This window comes from Pan troglodytes, chromosome 2 (assembly GCF_028858775.2).
Source record: "Pan troglodytes isolate AG18354 chromosome 2, NHGRI_mPanTro3-v2.0_pri, whole genome shotgun sequence".
Classification (NCBI taxonomy): domain Eukaryota; kingdom Metazoa; phylum Chordata; class Mammalia; order Primates; family Hominidae; genus Pan; species Pan troglodytes.
Window position 1 is genome coordinate 57,707,003 of NC_086015.1, and position 19,799 is coordinate 57,726,801.

The 19,799-nt window shown below is 42.8% G+C and overlaps 1 protein-coding gene across 26 annotated transcripts in view; it reads left to right on the forward strand.

The window, feature by feature from the left end:
• CACNA1D (calcium voltage-gated channel subunit alpha1 D) overlaps nucleotides 1-19,799 on the forward strand; it is a 317,826-nt gene that overhangs the window by 171,005 nt on the left and 127,022 nt on the right. For 20 of the 26 annotated variants that reach the window (XR_010155607.1, XM_016941300.2, XM_016941295.3 and 17 more), the window contains 3 exons: nucleotides 38-190; nucleotides 717-913; nucleotides 8,070-8,173. Coding sequence is in view for 25 of the 26 variants with exons in the window: in XM_016941300.2 (XP_016796789.1) it covers nucleotides 38-190; nucleotides 717-913; nucleotides 8,070-8,173 (454 nt within the window). In the remaining variant the exon portion in view is untranslated. Of the gene's footprint in view, nucleotides 1-37; nucleotides 191-716; nucleotides 914-7,380; nucleotides 7,485-8,069; nucleotides 8,174-19,799 lie in introns of all 26 variants that reach the window. The other 6 variants (XM_016941301.3, XM_016941303.2, XM_016941287.3 and 3 more) reach the window with 1 other exon arrangement.

Consider the following 19,799-nt stretch of genomic DNA (forward strand, 5'->3'; position numbering starts at 1 on the left):
GGCTCACAAACTTATTTTTTTTTTTTGTCTTTCCTAGGTTTACAAGTTGTCCTGAACTCCATTATAAAAGCCATGGTTCCCCTCCTTCACATAGCCCTTTTGGTATTATTTGTAATCATAATCTATGCTATTATAGGATTGGAACTTTTTATTGGAAAAATGCACAAAACATGTTTTTTTGCTGACTCAGGTGAGTAATGAGAATTGTAGCTAACTTAACTTTAAAATTTTTTTGTTTTCCCCAAAGCAACTTTCATGGTTTGGGGAAAATCTAAAACAAAATAGAAAAAAAAATGCCCAATATACCAGCACATTTACTGAGCCAGTTCTCAGTGTGAGCTATGTTCAGAATAGATGAGAATTCAGTCTCCCTTTCCACCCCGATTTCCTGTGTAATGTGTCCTGGCAAACAAGATAAGAGACCTCCAAAGTAAAAACATGAGGCAAACCAACAGCATTGTGCTATCTAAGCCTAAGGAGGATGCTGTAAGCGCAGGTGCAGAGGAAAAGAACCATGGATGCTGACAAGAGGAAATGGCAGATTCCGCTAAGGAGGGAGCATTTGAAGGGAACCTTGAAGGACGAGCAGGATCCTGAGGCAACGCAGATGGGGCGGTAGGGTGTCCCAGGCTCTGGCAAGGGTTCTCACCTTCCGCTGGCTTGGATTTCCTGATGTTTCTGTCCTGAGTGGTACAGCCTGTTTGCTCTGTTTGCAGATATCGTAGCTGAAGAGGACCCAGCTCCATGTGCGTTCTCAGGGAATGGACGCCAGTGTACTGCCAATGGCACGGAATGTAGGAGTGGCTGGGTTGGCCCGAACGGAGGCATCACCAACTTTGATAACTTTGCCTTTGCCATGCTTACTGTGTTTCAGTGCATCACCATGGAGGGCTGGACAGACGTGCTCTACTGGGTAAGTACCCTGGGGAGAGAGTTTATGGAGTGTTCTTTGCTTGGATAAGTGGGTTTTGTGAGCTAGAGCCACTGGAGAGGTGGCTGGAAAAGAAACCCTGAAGTCAGTTATTTGGGAAGGGAAGCAGATGCTGTCTTTACCAGCAGGCTTCATCATCCTGCTCCTCGAGGGCCTTAGTTTCAGTTGCAGGAAGCTGCTGCGCGATGTTGGCTTCTGGCTTTAGTCCTCTACTTCCCAGTGCTGCCTGAAGACCTGGTGCCAAGGGTGCCCAGTGGTCCCCTTTGGAGGAACTCCAGGAAGCCAGGGCTATCCTGATTCAACTCTTAAGAGAGCCAAAGGGTCACTTTCCAGGTAAGGAGGCTCCTGGACTGCCACAGGCTAAAGTTAATCATTTATACATCAAGGCAGGTTGCTCTACTAGATCCTAAAGGGAAGAAAGGGAATGTAAATCGGATCCCTTTCATGCTTTCCATAACTCAGTATAACCTTAAACCCAGTGTGAGTTTCTCCCATGATAATATTTCCCATTCTTTAGTATTACTATAAATCATCCCAGCACAAAACCTTAGCTGTCTTCCTTTCTATTTGAAGCTACAGACCTCTGGCAGAAAGGGTAGGAATGGCACGTAGACTTCCAGGGCTGGTGGACCCATCCAGCCTGCCATGAAAACAGTTGGACACTCTTTCAAGGCGAGGGTCTGATTCCTCTTGTTCCTGATAGAGCCAGAAAGATTTGCTGTATAAAAATAAGTGCTATAGCATTTTAACAGCCATTTCCCAGGGCTGAGTTTGTTAGAATGCAAATAAAGCTCACAGAAGTTTAGAAATTGTTTTTCACGGTATAAGAGTTGCTGGTAAAGACAGCTAACATGTAGATTTTGAGCCTAAATCCAAGTCCAAAGGGGAGTAACCAGGATTCCAATCATGAGTTGTTAAAAGGAAATTAGTAATAAAGTACTTCTGAAATCAGCAGCTTTTAGACAGAAGGCCTGTAAATTGATAAGTAGCTTCTGGTAGTTTCTAAATTTTAGATACTTTTCAGGATTTCCTATACTCCATAACTTCAAATAATGTAACGTATAATGGTTATAAATAGGTTTTTGCTTCCCTTCAGCAGCTCACAGGATTGTAGATGTCCCTATATATTTAATATGAGGCAAAGAAGTTATATTTTTATCTTTAATCCCCAAAGTCAGTCTAGTTTGATCAGGTTTAAGCATCACCAACATGTTATATCTTGTTTTTCCTACTTCCCTTTCTTTTTCTGATTGTCATAGGAGTGTGAGAGTGTGTGTGTGTGTGTGTATGCGTGTGTGTGTGTGTGTGTATGCACGTCTGTTTATTTATATTCATAAAACAACGTCTTTTCATGAAGAGGAAGGCGGACGGAGATGATATTGGCTGAGCCAGGGGCATGGCTTCTGTATGCAGGAGGGCCCTCAGGTTAGGTGAAGCATTCATTTTCGCTATTATTTCCTAAATTGCAACTTCTAGTCAGATTAGTTGAGATCTCAATTCCAGTCTTCCCTTGAAGTTTTTCATAAATAGAAAAAGCATCATCAAAATAGCCCAAACTGATACTTCCCCTCCCCAAACAGTACATAAAACAACATTTTGATTTTTTTAAAAATCAAAATCTGTGACTCTTCTCAGCTTTATTTTTCTCTCTATTGACATGGTGAATTGTCAACTGCAGAGCCAACATGCCTTGACTAATGAACAATTTTATACTTTATGTTATATTCCTTCACATCGATTCTCAGAATTTTCCTGTTGCCAAGCAAGTGTAAAACCTGGGAGTAGATGGTTAAAGGAGAGGGAACTTCAGGCTCCTAGAAACGAAAGTTTCCACTTACTTTCCTGAGAAGGTTTAAATATCATCTAGGATGATATTATTTTTATTACTAATATGACAATCACATGGTTAATACTTTGACAGTATAATTGCATTCTCCATAAATTACACAGCATCTTTACTCTGGTGGGGATCTCAAGCCATTCATAAACTTTATCCCAGTCTGTATCCCTTTATAGAAGGTCTGGGATCTTGAAGATGGAGACAGTGGCGTAGAGACCATGGAACATTCCCTGAGTTCTACAGCAAATGGTTGTGGTCCTTGATCTAGAACAGTGGTCTACAAACCTTTTCATAAGGGGCCAAATAGAAAATGTATTTGGCCTTGCAGGCTACATGGTCACCTCAGCAACTGTTCAGCCCTTCCACTATAGCTAGGAAGCAGCCATGGGCAATACATAAGCAAATGGATGTGGCTTTATTCTAATCAGACTTCATTTATGGACCCTGAAATTTGAATTTTGTATGACTTTTCTGTGTCATGAAATATTTTGCTTTTGATTTTTTCCCCCACCAACCATTTCAAATTGTAAAAATCATTTTTAGCTTGAGGCCATATAAAAGCATACGGCAAGCTGGATTTGGTCTGCAGGTCGTGCTGTGGGACCCCCTGGCCTAGACTAGAACCCAGCACTCTTTCCTTGGCATTCTTCCACCTGTCAGCAGTTGATGAATCCTTCCAGAACACTAGGGGGCAGCTAAGTAATGTCTTCCCGACTGTTCTCTAAGATTTTACTCTCTGAAACACATCAGGATTGTTTTTAATTACCTGTTGATTGCATTTATTAGCTCATCATAGAGATAGGCAGGGGCCAAGGAACCAAGCCTTCCTAATATTTCATGGGCCACAGTCAGCTGGAAGCCACACCGCTGTGATACACAGCAGAACATCCCTGCCCAGCATGGTGCCTGGCACCGAGCAGGCACTCAATAAACACAAGGGATGGTCATCATCCTTCAAGTGTACCAGGCATATTGCCTCATTAGTGTAGATGTGCCATGTTTGAATATCTATTTTTATCCACAACTAGGGCATAAAGGGAACATCTTGGGAGATAAAAAGAGATTAGATTTTAAATATTGGCTACAAGCACATTTCTGAATCCTTTAGGCATTTACATATGGTGGACAAAGTCTTTGCAGGGCATTGTTTTGCATCTAGTCAAGTTTATATTCAGTCAGCGTTCTCAAGCTCATTTATGCCTTGCTTCTCACTAGTGTCTGGAAAATGTCTGGCAGGGTCTTGAGAAGGGAAGTAAAGGTGGGTCCAATATGTAGAAAGGCACACTTAGAACAGGACTATTTGGATGTGTGGGAAGTGGGATCATTAAGTTCTGGTGGAAAGAAACCTATGGTAGAGTTCTTTGATAAAGTGAGTTCCATAAATATAATTGAGCTGTTGTTTGACTCACATGTGAGTGTTTGTTGCTCACAGAGGCAGTAGGGTGTAGGACAGGGAAAGAGTGTTTATTTAGGCTGGTTGTGTGACCTTGAGTAGTTCATGGAACCTCTCTGGGCTTCTCAAGATGCAGAAATAAACTTACATGATTTAATTTTTCCCTTCAACTTAGAGGAAATTTTTTTTCCTTCAATTCAAAGAAATTGTTTTTAAATGCAGGAAATAAAAAGTATTGGTTTCAGGAGACAGCTATCCAGATAAATAATTTCGGTGTCTTGTCTTAGCACCAAGCTCTTTTCTCAGTGCACACTCCTACGGAGGTGCTGGCTGTCAGACCTTCATGGGAAGTACTCATGGTCAAGCTGACAGTCTCCTTCATTCAGGGCACCTAGGAAATCTCTCTGTAACCAGCCGAGGGCTTGCCTTTTTCTTATTGCGTGCTCTGGGGTGTTAAACCAGTATACCAAGTTTCCAGAAGTGTTTTCAGCAGCTAGAAAAACAGCCTTGCATTGGTCTATAACTTGAGACATGAATATGCATTTCAACCTTTTATTTTTATTTTTTTAATTTTTTTGAGACGGAGTTTTGCTCTGTCGCCCAGGCTGGAGTGCAATGGCATGATCTCGGCTCACTGCAACCTCTGCCTCCGGGGTTCAAGCGATTCTTGTGCCTCAGCCTCCCAAGTAGCTGGGATTACAGGTCCTTGCTACCACGCCCAGCTAATTTTTGTATTTTTAGTAGAGACGGGTTTCACCATGTTGGCCAGGCTGGTCTCGAACTCCCAAACTCAGGGTGATCCACCTGCCTTGGCCTCCCAAAGTGTTGGAATTGCAGGCGTGAGCCGCTGCACCCGGCCCATTTCAGCCTTCTAAAAGAAGGAAAACTGAAGCTAAAAAGAAAATTATTTCCTGGGCACCAGATGACACCCCTTGATGACTTTGATATAAGTTTTTTAAAAATTAGTCTAAATTGAAGTCCTTCAGTGGAAGCCAGTTCCTTCATTGTTGATAAAGACCATACAGGCAAAATCCCAAGCAGTCTCTATTTTCACGTGGGTATTTTTGGGAACAGCTTGCATGTTCTGATTTTTCTTTTGTATATGGTAAGATCCAAGAAATGCTTGGCTCTGAAAAGGGACTTGGATTGAGAAGGGTTCAATGGGAGCAAGACCGTTCTCAGAGCCGAAGCTTGTCTCTCTTGCCCCACCTTCTGACTTAGAGATTTGGAATCTCCAGTGGACTGTATTCAACTCCAGCCTTCCCCTCCAGGCCTCAACTGTCATTCCAAGTGATACTTCTGATTTGAGCAAATGTGAATCTGATGAACACCTACTCCCAAGAAATTAAAAGGGTTTTAAATTTTTTAAAGGAAAATTTCCCCTCCCAAGTAGAGAAGACAGCTGTTACTAGAGCCATTCTCTGGAACACCAGACTGAGGCCTGAAGGAGGGTTGGTGAAGCAGATGGCTCAGCAGATGACGGTTGCTAGGGTCATGGAAGAGTGAGGTTTCCTGATGGGAGCCCTGGACCTGTCCGCCCTCCCGTCACCTTGTTGGGCACCTTCTCCCCTGCTGCATGCACCTCTGTTCCAACACAGAGGGAAACAAGCCCAGATGGGGCTCTGTCTCAGGTGCTGACCCAGGCCAGGCACAGGCCACCACACCAGGCAGCCAGTTCCTTCTTCATATATGGGTTTTTCAGTAAGTTTAGTGGTATAGTTGCTCTGGATGAATTACCCTCTGCCTTCCTGCTGAAATTAGTTTATCCAACTTAATTAGATCAACAATTGCAGCCACAGCCCAGGCTCATTCATTACTCTAATTGCCAATGTAAGATGTGCAGACTGATATGAGTTCTATTAAGCACATCAATTTTCATGTGGCCAAACAGGTGTTTCATAAGGGATTTAATGCCCTCTCCCTAGACTTCAGCAACAGATGTTAGGTAATTTTTTTTAATGTTCACTTTCCCTATTTGGCTTCTCGAGGCAAACATTGTGAAATGCACGAGCCTCATTCTGTAAAGTTAAAACCTGGAGCCAGATCATATGCAGGAAAGCACATGCTTAACACCCTAAGGGCTTGCACCTGCAAGGCAAGAGCGATGGCTCTATCCAGACTGTTTGCAGTTCTCATTGGCTGAAAATTCTGGGTGTTGTGGCAGGGTCATACCTTGGGCCATCCATTCTGTCCCCTGACTGGTTCTTAACACCTCCTTCCTGGGAAAGGTGTTTTGCTGAATTTAACACTGACCTGTGCTGCTGGAAAGTTCCATCCAGCTGTGATCCTTAAAGCACCTGTTTGCTCTAGCTTCCTTTGGCCAGGTCTGCCAGGGAGACTGTGTCTGAATGTGCAACATGAGCTTGTCCGGGAATAGGGGAATGGGGTTCCTCAGGCCACACCCTTTCACCTCTAAACCCAGTCAGCTCACAGCTGGAGCCAGTCTCCCAGGGGGGTCATCTAGATCAAAGCTAAGTGTGGAGAATAAGGGCTGCTTCTCCTTTCTGTGGGTGCAGCTAAGAAAAAGCCCATTCCCCAAAGAGCCCGTGGCTTGTGTCAGCTAGTTGACCTTGAAAAAATTTCTTTTTCACATTCATTTTGCTGCATTCATTTTGTTTGCACTCACAGGTTGCAGATAATCCAGATCTAAGGTGGGTTTGGTTTCCTTGGGTAGGTTGGTTTCCAGTAGAAGATTATTTTAGGAGTTTTTAAAAAGAGTTTATAGAGTCAGATGGTACAAGTTTGTCTCTATAATTAAGACTTTTCCACCATCACAAACTTTAAACACAAAGTCTAAAATCTTGGGCAGCATAGAAAATAGGTTCTAGCTAAGCAGGAGTTTTGTCCTCTACCAAGACCTTTCCTGAAAATCACTTATCAAGACAGTTTCCTGTAAGAAAAAGCCATATCCCAGCTGATTTTCCTTCCTGGGGCCAAAATCTGCTATTATTCGGCCTGAAAGCCTTGATGACTCTGTGTGTGTGTGTGTGTGTGTGTGTGTGTGTGTGTGTGTATGGATGCTTGTGTGTGTGTATGGGGAATATGTGATTAATGTGTGTTGGCTGCTGTTGTCTCTGATTTGGCTACTGTTGTTTCTGATTTAAATCTAAGTAAATGTTTAATTAAATGTATAGAATGCTGTCTCTAATGTGACCCTCTCTCCTTATTAAATCCTCTTATTAACCCACTCCTATGAGACCATCTTATTTCTTGCAGATGAATGATGCTATGGGATTTGAATTGCCCTGGGTGTATTTTGTCAGTCTCGTCATCTTTGGGTCATTTTTCGTACTAAATCTTGTACTTGGTGTATTGAGCGGGTAAGCTACACCTCTTTCATCTTGAAAGCAGAGTCCTGAGGACAGTTGCCAAGACCACACAGGCTTTGCTGGATGAGGGCCGCCAAGAGGGGTTGCCAGACATTTTATGTGTCCTCTGAGATGCTTTCTTTTCTGCTGAGGCTTCCCAAATCAAGCTGTTTCCTGGAACCTCACCAGGCTTCATGAAGGAGAACTATAGAACGATTATTGACCAGAAATTAATCAGCATTGTTGCTTGAGATTTAAACAATTTCCATAGCATGCCCTTTTTTGTCTGTTCTAAAGTGAGATACATTTATAATTGCTTTATTTGTCTGGATCCAAATATAATGCAGACTAATTGTTATAAAATGATAGCAAAATGAGCTGGATTGGGTGGGCTTTTGGTAGGCCCCATTTGTAGATTTCAGCCGCTGAGCTTGTCCTTATTTGCAGAAAAAAAAAAAAAAAGGGAAGGACCTAGGCCCAGTCCCTGTCCTAGGAGCACTAACCTTCAGCAAAGCACTGAGAGGTTTGGCAGCTGCAACTGGGGCTCTGCTCTTTAGTAAATGGATAACTGATAACTGATCTCCTTACATTTTACAGGTAAATGATGCGATAGGATGGGAATGGCCATGGGTGTATTTTGTTAGTCTGATCATCCTTGGCTCATTTTTCGTCCTTAACCTGGTTCTTGGTGTCCTTAGTGGGTAAGCAGTTGGATCCGTGTTGCACCTTCTCCTGCTGCCACGTGTGAGGCAACTCTGCGTGTCTCCTAGCTGCTCCCTGACAGCTTCTCTGCATGTGTTTGGACTCTGATGTCCTCTCAGTGTGTTGCTTTTGGATTGAACTGTGATTCTTTCTGCCTGTATCTGTCTGTGAGATTCCGTGTTTCCAATGCTTGCCAAACACTGTTAATTTAATGAAAATGTTCCCCCGAAGCCAGTTGTGTTAGTATGTGAACGTGTAGAGGTGGATTACAAGTGAGTTAAAGGAATTCCAGCCTTGGTCTCCCCCAGGAAAGAGGCTTTTGTCCTTTGTCATTTTGTGTCTATTAGTACATAACTCCTTGTCGTTTTGTGTCTATTAGTACATAACCTGGCCCCTTTAGGTCACCGCAGTGCATTATAAATACTTCCAGGGGAGTTTTAGATTTTACTGTGAAGGAGAAATAAGCCTCAAGCACATAAATACTGGACAGTTTCAAAATCTTCCTTAGATTGGGATTCTTTATTAGCTTGGTGTTCTAGTGCTGTCATTGTGAGAACTGTCCCTGTGATTCAGTTTTAACCGAAACTTACAGAATCCTTCTCTTAATGCAGAGTGATGATCGACTTTTGTGCAGACATTTCCCATGGCCTTACAGAGACCCCGTCATTCAGTCACGATTTTTGAAGTTTGCTTGTTTATCACTTCCTCTCTATGGATTGACTCTCCATAAAGAGGGTGCAACAGATTCTGGCCTGGAAAGGGGACTCCTTATGTTGCAGGCTCTGCCTTGCCCGTAGCTGGAGATGCCATCCCAGAACCCTTGTGGGCAGCCCTGCATCCACACCGCCTCTCAGACACCCCCAGAAGGTGGGGTGCTACAGAGAAGGGAGCTGGGGGCTGTATGGCTCTCTCACAATCAGCTCCTTCATACAGCCATTGCCGGGTTGTAGGGGGCAGGCAGGATACCAGGAGGCCAAGAGGGGCCCACGTCTCCCAGAGGAGCCTCTGTCACTGCGCTGCGCCCAGGCACCCTCAGGAAGTAATGTTGATGGATTTAATACCAGGCGAGTTTATCTCCTCCTCACTCACTTTATCTTGCTCTTTCCGAGGCTGTATCTCGGGGAAGTGATGTCTTCATGTATGCTGAGTTAGTGAAAGGCTTTAATCGCATTTTTGGAAACACTGCCTTTTCCAGAGCAGAAAGCAGAGTGCGTTTATCCATCTCGGCTTCCTTTCTGCATCTTCCCCTAAACCTGCCCTGGACTGAATGTAGTCAGTTCCACACCAGGGGACGCATACTGTCACAGGAAGTCCCTATGTAGAGTTGGCCCAGGGGCCAGTGCCCCCCAGAGAGAGGAGTGGGGGCTGAGCCTGGGATGGGGCCACATCACCCTCCCCTGCCTGAGCCGCCTCCTGTAGATGAGTGGCTCCTCAAGCCTCCGGCCCTTCCACCTCAACGTGAGAAGTGTCTTTCTCCTAGTAAACCTCAGTGGCCTTAGGCTGGGGTTGGACATGTGAGGGTGGTGTCTATTCCTGGAGAAATAACATCGCATTTGATTTTGCCACAGGAGCTTTCTATACAAGGTTAACAGCAATCCTGTTGTGAATTCCTTGGCGCCTCATGTCTCCTAAACCCAGCTAAACTGACGGAGGCCATGGAAACCACTAATTTTAACAGTGCCGGTGACATCCCTTATCTTTTAGCTTTCCCAGGCAGGAACCGTTGCCCCAGCAGACATGATGAAGTAGAGGCAGGAGCCAGATCGTGAGGTGCTTAAAAAAAGAAAAGAGAAAAAGATGGGCGGGGGGGCTTCCCACTATCACAAATGGGGATTAAACCTGCAACTCTGTGGGCGGTACCCAAAGCTGGAGGATAAAAAAGGTACACTCCTTCATGGAACAACCAGTTTACTGAAATACATTTTGGGGGGAAATAATTTTTTAAAAAAATATTTTTTCATCAAAACAAAACTTAGATCCCTGATGGAGGAGACTGGAAATGACACATGAAATTATAAAAGAAAACCCGAGACTTCCCAGCGATTTTTAACTGTCAGTGCGGGCTGTGCCCAAACCCCTAGAGGCTGCACATGACCTCCTCTCTACTCCCCCAGAAGGCCTCCGGTAGGGCTGGTTTGGGTAAAGGCAGAACCATGTCTGCAAAGCACAGCCTTGCAGCTTTGTTCCTGATTTGGCCAGTATTTCCTGAGATCCTGTAGAGTGCCCGGCTCTGGTCCAGAGGCGAGGGGTGCCAGGATGTCTCAGACACAGACAGCAGCCTTGTGCTTAGGCCTTCATTACCTCATGGGGTAGCCCATTTTGAAGCAGTGCAGAAGGGCACATATTCAGTAGAGGTGCAGACCAAGAGGCTCTGTGAGCTGCCCTAGAGAGATGAGGAGGCATCTCCCCCGGAGACTGACGATGGGCTGGCATGCCTCCACCTCCGCCCCTCTGCCCCCCCGCCCCCCCAACCACCACCTTCCCTCTCTGCCTGCTACTCCCCTCTTACTTTCCCATTGATACTTTTGTTGTTGTTTAAGCAAATTATTGTTTTTTTAAAATTTTAGCCTCAAGAGTCTTCATAATTTTTTAAGGGAACACTAGAGGTACTGCAAAACCAGAAGGATATAAATGTTGAGAGGAAGACAATTTGTGTTGCATAGACCCTGAGGGACTGTCAGACCAACACAAATGTAATCCCCTAAGCACTGAATTAAAACGCCCTCATTTTAGAAAGGCTGGTCGAGACCATGTGATTGCCTTCTCACGAGGAAATGTTAGATGGTGCTGTATGTCTTCAAGTCTGTCAGCCATTTGGAAATACCTGTATCTGTTTTTGCTCCTTGGCTCCGTCATGTGTGTGGCCATGCCATCCTATTGTATTCTTGAACAGACTTTAATCTGCACATTGGATTTGGTGTTTATTTGTAAAGTGTTGTAACACTGATGCTTTGGGAAAATCTTTGGTTTTATAACAGAGTCTTTTTTCCCTCAAGGTAAGTATGAAGTTTATGAACTGTTAACCCTATGCAGCCATGCATGAATATAGATGAATACTTCCATCTCTGATCACAGTGCTCTGTGGGAGGGGCTGAGAATGTCTATGTCTAATGTTGCAATTTAACCTTAAGTTGTCATTGACGATATGCTCCCATTATGACCAGGAATTGGCAAGAATGTCTTCTTTAAGTCTGCAATTCAGACATATTACACGTGGTCTTCCAGAAGTTTGGCAATTTTTCACTTTTCAAATTGTTAATTGAACTCCCTTTTGAGGTTTTCATCTTTAGAATCATGCTAGATTCCCAGGGGGACCATGGGGGTCATGGGTAGTAGGCTGGTTGGCTCTGCCTCCTTCTCCATTTCAGGGCCCACCTGCCACCAGCCATCCCTATGGTGGCGGTGTCTGAGCTTGCAAGATGAGGGACGCCGTAGGCTCCCAGGATGTGGCTCCAACCCCCAGGAAGGGGGCTGGAAGACTTGGGTTCCGTCCTGCTGGAGTCCTGCGTTCACTCTGGGACTTCACTGAGTTACCCTGAGCCTCGGTCTCTTTGTCCTTCAGGATATCAGCGATATCCTGTCTTGCCGTCTCCCACACAGGGTGGTTTTCAATCAGCTAATGACTGTAGAAGTGCTTCTAAAAATACATAAAGGGTTTTTCTAATTTAACATATCCTTATCTTAAATCCATGGATATCCCCCACTCCCCTCACTGGGTTAGATGGGAAGGGTGCAGGGTACTCTTTGGAAATTCTGGAGTGTAGCATTTTCTGGATTTCCCAGCAGGTGGCCACACTTTACACACACATCAACGTTGTACTCAATGTCACCCAAGAGGTGGCTCTGGAGAATGTGGAAGCACTGTGTCAGCTGCAAAGTATTATGCAGGTCTAAATCATTGTTATTAAAGTTATATATTTGACAATGTTTTTTTGCACAAATTGAGGGGAACGGCATTTCTATTACATAGTGGTTAAGCACACCAGCTTTAGAATCAGACAACCAAGTCTTGAATGTTTGTTCTACCTTTTCCAGTTGTGAGATTTGGGGCAAGTTACTTACCTCTTTGAGCCTTACTTTCCTCATCTGTGAAATGCAGCTCATCACAGTAGCAGCTTCGTGAAGTTCAGTGAGGACTCAGTGAGCTGAAGAATGTAGAGGGCTTGGCCTATTGAAATTATGATAGTTCAGGAAGGGTGCATCTCTTCCTGGATTTGATGCAAGAAAAGAATCGAATCAATTCATTCCTTTCAAACTAATTAATAATAGCTGGCCAAGATAGGTCTGTGTTAGTGAAAAGCCCAAGTTATATTTTTAAAATGTTTTATTATATATATAATGACATAAGCTACTGCTGACTGAAGGATATTACTACATAAACCCCCTCCTGGGCTTGCTTTAAAGAATAGATCAAAATCATTTATAATTCGCTTATGAATTCAAACCTTTGGTTTTGGCAACAACTTATGAAAAATATTTGAAATACTTTGTTAAGTAGATCTTGTATGTTGTTAGGCAATAAATATTGTTATATTAAACCCACTCTATGACATAAAATTGAATGTAAACCCAGCCCAGGTCTATAAATTCAAAATCATACCAATTAATTTGTATTCTTGGTGTTCTAGTAAGTTCCAGATCCTACCAGATCACAGGTATCATTTTAAATCAATCCAATTTTGTATTACTATAGGCCTATTTATCTTTAGAAGTTTAAGGGAACATGGATGAAGTGAAGCATTATAGAAAACTGAAGGCAATTTTCAAACTAGTTTATGTTTTTGAATCTCGCCTCCTACATCCCATTCTGGCCAATTGGATACCAGGGGCCTAGACAAAGACTCAGGCATGGCTACTTTTAGGAAGCTTTGGTTTCCTAAAGCAAAGATTCATGGGATGGAGAATGTGAAGAGGGAAGGTGGTGCCGGTGCCGGTGTACTGTGGACTGACTATACCAGAATTTTACATAGTGGAATCAGGTTTGGTCCATTTAAATTCATACTAGTAATAGCCAGACAATCTCTGATTTCTTCCACTTGAGTGGTGGCTCAAGAGGCAAAACACACCAATAGATAGTAGTTGTATTACTTGTGAATATTTTCTAAGTGGAGACATATCCTCTGGGAATAGGCATTCTTATACATTTTTCATGACTGAGATTAGATTTTTCTCTCATTTGGCCAGGCACAGTGGCTCACGCCTATAATCCCAGCACTTTCGGAGGCCGAGGCAGGTGGACCACCTGAGATCAGGAGTTTGAGACCAGCCTGACTAAGGCAGTGAAACCCTGTCTCTACTAAAAATACAAAAATTAGCCAGGCATGGTGGCGCATGCCTGTAATCCCAGCTACTTGGGAGGCTGAGGCAGGAGAATCACTTGAACCAGGGAGGCGGAGATTGCAGTGAGCCAAGACTGCACCATTGCATTCCAGCCTGGGTGACAAGAGCAAAACTCCATCTCAAAAAAAAAAAAAAGATTTTTCTCTCATTCAACACTTTGCCAGCATCTACAGACAGAAAATGGACAATTGAATTTCCTCCAATATATATACCTCTGATACGTCTGCTTTGTAAAAGAGTAGTGTAATTGCTTACAAAATTGAAAAGGTTGTTATTGGGGTCCTGGGGTAGCCAGGATGTCGGCATGATTTGTCACCATATTCAGAATAAAACTGTACTGCAATAGTGAGTTAATTCCATATCTTGGCCAACAGAGAATTTTTGGCAGTGGCTACTAAGGCATACGGAAGTCCAGTCTAAAAGGGACAGGGGAGGACTCTTTGTAGATAGTTCTTATGATTAAAAAATAACTTCCTATGTGTTGTAGTGATGATTAAGCTGACAGAATGCTAAAGACACCCTTAATGATTACTTGTAGCAAAGTACTTCCCCACATTTAGCTGGATTTGTCTTTGGTTTGAAGAGGCTAATACGTGAAAGATTTGTTCACAGTTGGATGTCCCCTTTTCTGAATCATGAAGTAATATTGTGAATGGAGTTGAATGATGAGGTTAGGGTGCCAGAAAGATTCAGGATCCTTCAGTACCCTCACGTGGCTTGGCTTTGGTAGAACAAGAAACTAAGCTCTGATTTGGCTTTAAATGAGAGTGCTAAATTTCCTTTTTCTAATAAAGAACCTAGCTAAACATTTATATATACTTTTGAACACTGAACTTTCTTGTTGCAGAGTTAACAGCTGTTGGGGGTAGCTGACAGCTGGATCCTGGTGCTGTTGGTACCATGGTACCTGAAGTGCACAGGCTGGTAGCCACACCTGACATTAACAAGTGAGTGGTAACCTCTCTGCCGCTGGCTCGCAGCTACTGTTTCCATAGAAATGGCTGTCGGGATCAGTGGAAACGAGGTAAGTGAAAGTTTTCGCTGATCCTTGTTTCCATCAAGCTGACGTCTGTTTCCCTGGCAACAGCAGTGGACAGCAGCCAGGCGCTAGCAACAGATTCAGTAGAGCTCTCACTTGTCAGCTGTGGCTATCATCTGTTCCTGACCAAGTTCTTTTTTTTTTTTTTTTAATAATGTACAGAAAGACCTCTGAGGACCCAGGAGGCACCTCTGGCCACATGTGCCCTCCTGGACGCTCGTTTTGCAGATGGAGAGCTGTGTGCTGAGTTGACTTCTCTGTCCGCAGTTCCCCCTCCACCTGTGCTCTGGGTTGTTGATGTGCAGGTTAGAAGAGGGAGGTTGTTGAGGGTATTAGTGTTGCAGGGGAGGCTGTTGAATCTGTTGATCCCAAATCCTAGGGGAAGAGAATTCATTACAGTGCTTTCATGCACAGACCCAGCTCTTTATAAAGCTGTTGCTACCTTAATAGTTGAAATTAAAGCCATAATTTTCCTGTGGTCCCTATTCAATTGGAGGCATTAACAATTGCCATTACTTTTACAATGAAAAGGATATTTAGGAGTTTAATAATTTGGCTTGTGAGAAACAAATTGATGATTGTCTCTAAGATGCTACTGTCAACATTATGCTTTTTTTCTCTTTTGTGTAATATTCTTTTACAGGATGGTAAAATTGCTTTTACAGGGATCAAATATTGGTATTGCAGGGCAGCTTGGTATACAAAGACCAGTAGATCTATAGTGTAGGGAACTCTTCCTTGTTAAAGTTCAACAGCTCCTTTTCTGGATTTCATTTTAATATTTCAACAGATGTATGCACCCAAGCCCTAGCCCTAAGTATTCTCCACCCATATGAGACAGCATTCATGGTGCCACAGAGCAAAGGAGAGCCACTGTTACTGCCCTGGTGTGTGAGATGAGAGGCATGGAATGAGGTGTTGGTTTTAAGCCCTTACTGATACCATTTATTAAAGAGATTTTCTCTGGAAAAAACAAAACAGCTTTGATATTCAGAGCTGTATTTTTGAGACTCAAATGAACATAAAGATCCACAGTCTTATGAGAATTTAGATCGGCTGCTAGAAGAGCATTGGAGAACCATGGAGTTTTGTCTTTGGAGAGCTTTCCGGATGACATTGTTCCACAGCTCTCTGGTAATAGGGCAACTGTGCTTGGCCTGGAGGCAGTTGAATTTGATATCACAGACGAATAAGAAGCAGAAAATCCTGCTGGATCCTTTTTTCTCCCTCTCTCTTAACTTCCTAAGAATGACTTATTCATTTAATGAATTTTTTTTCAGTTCCTACACAGTAGTAGATGTATGCCAAGTGCCCTGCTAGGCACTGGGGTTACAGTGGTGAAATGTAGGCACTGGGTAGGCACCAGGATTACAGTGGTGGGATGTAGGCACCAGGGTTACGGTGGTGGGATATAGGAACCAGGTAGGCACTGGGGTTATGGTGGTGGGATGTAGGCACTGGGGTTATGGTGGTAGAGTGTAGACACCAGGGTTATGGTGGTGTGATGTAAGCACTGTGTAGGCACCGGGTTTACGGTGGTGGGATGTAGGCACCGTGTAGGCACTGCAGTGACAGTGTGGAATGAAATGGTTTCTTTCTTCGTGAAGCTTATATCTAATGATGGAGGCCAAAATGACAATTACAAACTCATATAAATGCTTTGAAAGAAAGGTTCATGTGCTGTGAGATGGTTTAACAGGCACAACTGCTGTCAGTTTAGTGGGTAGGAGCATCCCGGAAGTGAAGAATGAGTAGTCCACATATCCAGGCAAGGTGGGACAAGAAGCTGGGACAAGGGTATTCTAGTCAAGAGAAAACCCACAGAAAGGAGGTGCAGTAGGAAGGAGCAGAGGATGCTGGAGGAACTGAACGAAGCTAGGGTGACAGGAACTGGGGGAGCTGGAGATGAAGTCAGATGAAAGGAAAGAGACTGGCCGGCAGAGTCCAGGTCACATAGGACCTTTAGACTATGTCGCAGGTTTTGGTCATTAGCTGAAGGGTAAGAGAATGCATGGATGAATTTTAAGCAGGGAGTGATATTCAAATTCACATTTTCTAAAAATTATGCTGTATTCTCATATCCTCAACTTACCTTAAAATGCTTCAAAAAGATAAGATGAATTAATAGATGGATAGGGGGATGCAGAGATAGGCGATAAAGAAAATGTAGCAGCTGGGTGCTGTGGCTTGCACCTGTAATCCGAGCAATTCAGAAGGGTGAGGTGGAAGGGTTGCTTGAGGCCGGGAGTTTGAAACCAGCCTGGGCAACATAGCAAGGCTTTGTCTCTGGTAAAAAACAAACAAACAAACAAACAAACAAACAAAACAGAAGTCTTTTTAGCTGGGCAATGTGGTGTGTGCCTATAGTCCCAGCTACTCAGGAGGCTGAGACAGGAGGATCACTTGAGCCTAGGAGTTTAAGGTTGCAGTGAGCTATGATCATGCTTCTGCACTCCAGCCTGGGGAGCAGAGTGAGACCCTGTCTTAAAAAAAAAAAAAAGAAGAAAAAAAGGTAGCAGGTGTTAATTATGGAATCTAGGTGAGGTAGGCATATGGGTGTTCATTGTATAATTGTTTCTACTTTTATGGATGTTTGAAATTCTTCTTAATGTTGGGAAAATCTGCATATGAAAATCACTGTGGCTGCAGTAATATGAATAGATTGGATGGATACACAAATGGATGTAGAGAGACCAATTTAAGGCTCATATAATCTGCTTCCAGCCACAACATACTAGTGCTACCAGACTGGACCTTTCACCATAAACAACTACAAAAGACTGGGCAAAAAATAGGAAGCGACTATTTTCAGAAAATGGAAATAGGATATACAGGATTGCAATCCCTACGAGAAGGGAAACACATGAGGTAAACTCCGCAATTGTCCTGGCTTTCTGCCTGGAGACAGTTTTAGAATTATGGCAGAGAGGCAGAGCCCAGCAGAGAACGATGGTCTATTTGCTGAGGGGTCAAAGAACAGTGTTCAGGGCTGCTAAGATGGCTGGGATTTTCAGGGCAGAGTACGGGTGAGAAGTATGCAGAGAAGGGGCTCCAGTAATCAGAGTGGAGGTTCTTTGAAATCTGACCATATGCTAAGCTGCTTCTGTGCCAGGTGATACTTATTGAGGCCAGGCAGAGAACAGCTAGTAGAATGCTGTAAGTGGTTGGAAATCTCTCCATGCTGGGAGGTATATGGTTCTGCTCAGCTGTAGTGGAAGGACCTAATTGAATACATTGGGTACTGAGACTTCAGAAACGCCAGGCTTTAGGGTTGGAGCTACTTTAGCCCTTGAGTAAGCCTACTCTAGACCTGACTTAAAAAGCATAGAAACAAGCTTCAAAAGGATCAGGGAAATGGCCAATAAATTAAACACCTGTCAAAAAGACAAAAATCAACACTCATTAAAGGAAGAGATCAAAACTCAGATGTTCCCAGAATGTTTTTCCTCATGACCCAAAACTATAAGACATGAAAAGAAGCAGGAAAATATTCACGATCAAGGAGGGAAAAGTCGATAGAAACAAAAGATGACAGATGTTGCAATTAATAATCAAAGACTTTGAAGTCACTACTATGAGCCTGTTTAAGGAACTGAAGGAAAAGATGGACATAATAAAGGAATAGGTAAATCTCAGTAGGTAAATAGAAACAGTACAATATCTGAAAAAAGTAGACTGGACGTTGCAGAAAAAGTCGGTGAGGGCTTAGTGATCTCTAAAACAACAATAAGCAATCTGGTGTATATGAAATTGGAGTCACAGGAGAATAAAGAGATTGAGGAAGAAAAATTTTAAGATAAATAAAGCTGAACATGTTGCAAGTATTGAAAACTAAGTTAACAGATCCAAGAGGCCCAACAAACCTCAAGCAGTGGAAACACAAAGGGAACCACTGCTAAGCACATCAAATTTAGGTGGCTGAAAGTAAAAGATACAGAGAATTTTAACAGAAAGCAAATGGGAAAAGGCACATTACATACTAGGAGAAAATAATAAGAATATGCATTTACTTGTTTGCAGATATAGTGCAAGTCGAAGGGCAATGGGTGACATCTTCAAAGAGGTAAAAGGAAAAACGATTCTGTATGAAGCAAGAATACCCTTCACAAAAGAAGGAAGTAGAAAAACTTTCAGGTAAACAAAATCCAAGAATTGGTCACCAACAAATTTGCACTCTAAGAAATATTAAAGGAGGTTCTTCAGGCTAGAAGAAAATAATACCAGATAGAAACGTTAAATGTCCGCTTTAAAAACGAGGAGCATGGCCGGGCACGGTGGCTTACACCTCTAATCCCAGCACTTTGGGAGGCTGAGGCAGGCGGATTACCTGAGGTGGGGAGTTTGAGACTAGCCTGACCAACATGGAGAAACCCTGTCTCTACTAAAAATACAAAAAATTAGCTGAGAGTGGTGGCGCATGCCTGTGGTCCCAGCTACTCCGGAGGCTGAGGCAGGAGAATCGCTTGAACCTGGGAGGCGGAGGTTGTAGTGAGCTGAGGTCATGCCACTGCACTCCAGCCTGGGCAACAAGAGTGAAACTCTGTCAAAAACAAAAAAACAAAAAAAAAACAAACAAAAAAAGACATCAAAATGGCAAACAAAGATAAAAGATTTTTTCTCATTTCTAAATTTTCTAAAAGATAATTTAAAGTAATCACAAGGTATTATGGGAACTGTAACGGGTCAAAGTAAATTATAGGATAACCATACGCAGAAGATAGAAGGAAGTTAAATGGAGCTTCACTGTGATAAAGTTACTACATTTTGAAATAATATGAATTCATGGTAGACTGAGAACTTAAGGATGCATATGATAATCTCCAGAGTAATGACTTAAAAGGGGTACTAAAAAGCTAAAAGAAGAGATAAAATGGAATATTAAATAGTGCTAAATTATCCAAAATAAGTCAGAAAAGGAAGAAAAAGGAACAAAGAACATATAGTACCAACAATGAGATGGTAGACAAACCCAGTAATATCAATAATTGCATTGGATGAAAATGTACACAACATTTTAGTTAAAAGATAGAAATTGTCAGACTAAATAAAAATTTAAGATGCTATAAAGACATGGATTAAAAATAAAAAATGGATGAACTGTACTAATCCACACAAGTTGGACTTTAGTATAAGGAACATTTCCAGAAATAGGGACATTTCAGAGATAGACATTTTATGCTCATAAAAAGGTCAATTCACTGAGAAGACACAATGATCCTAAATGTGTTGGCACCTAAATACAGCTT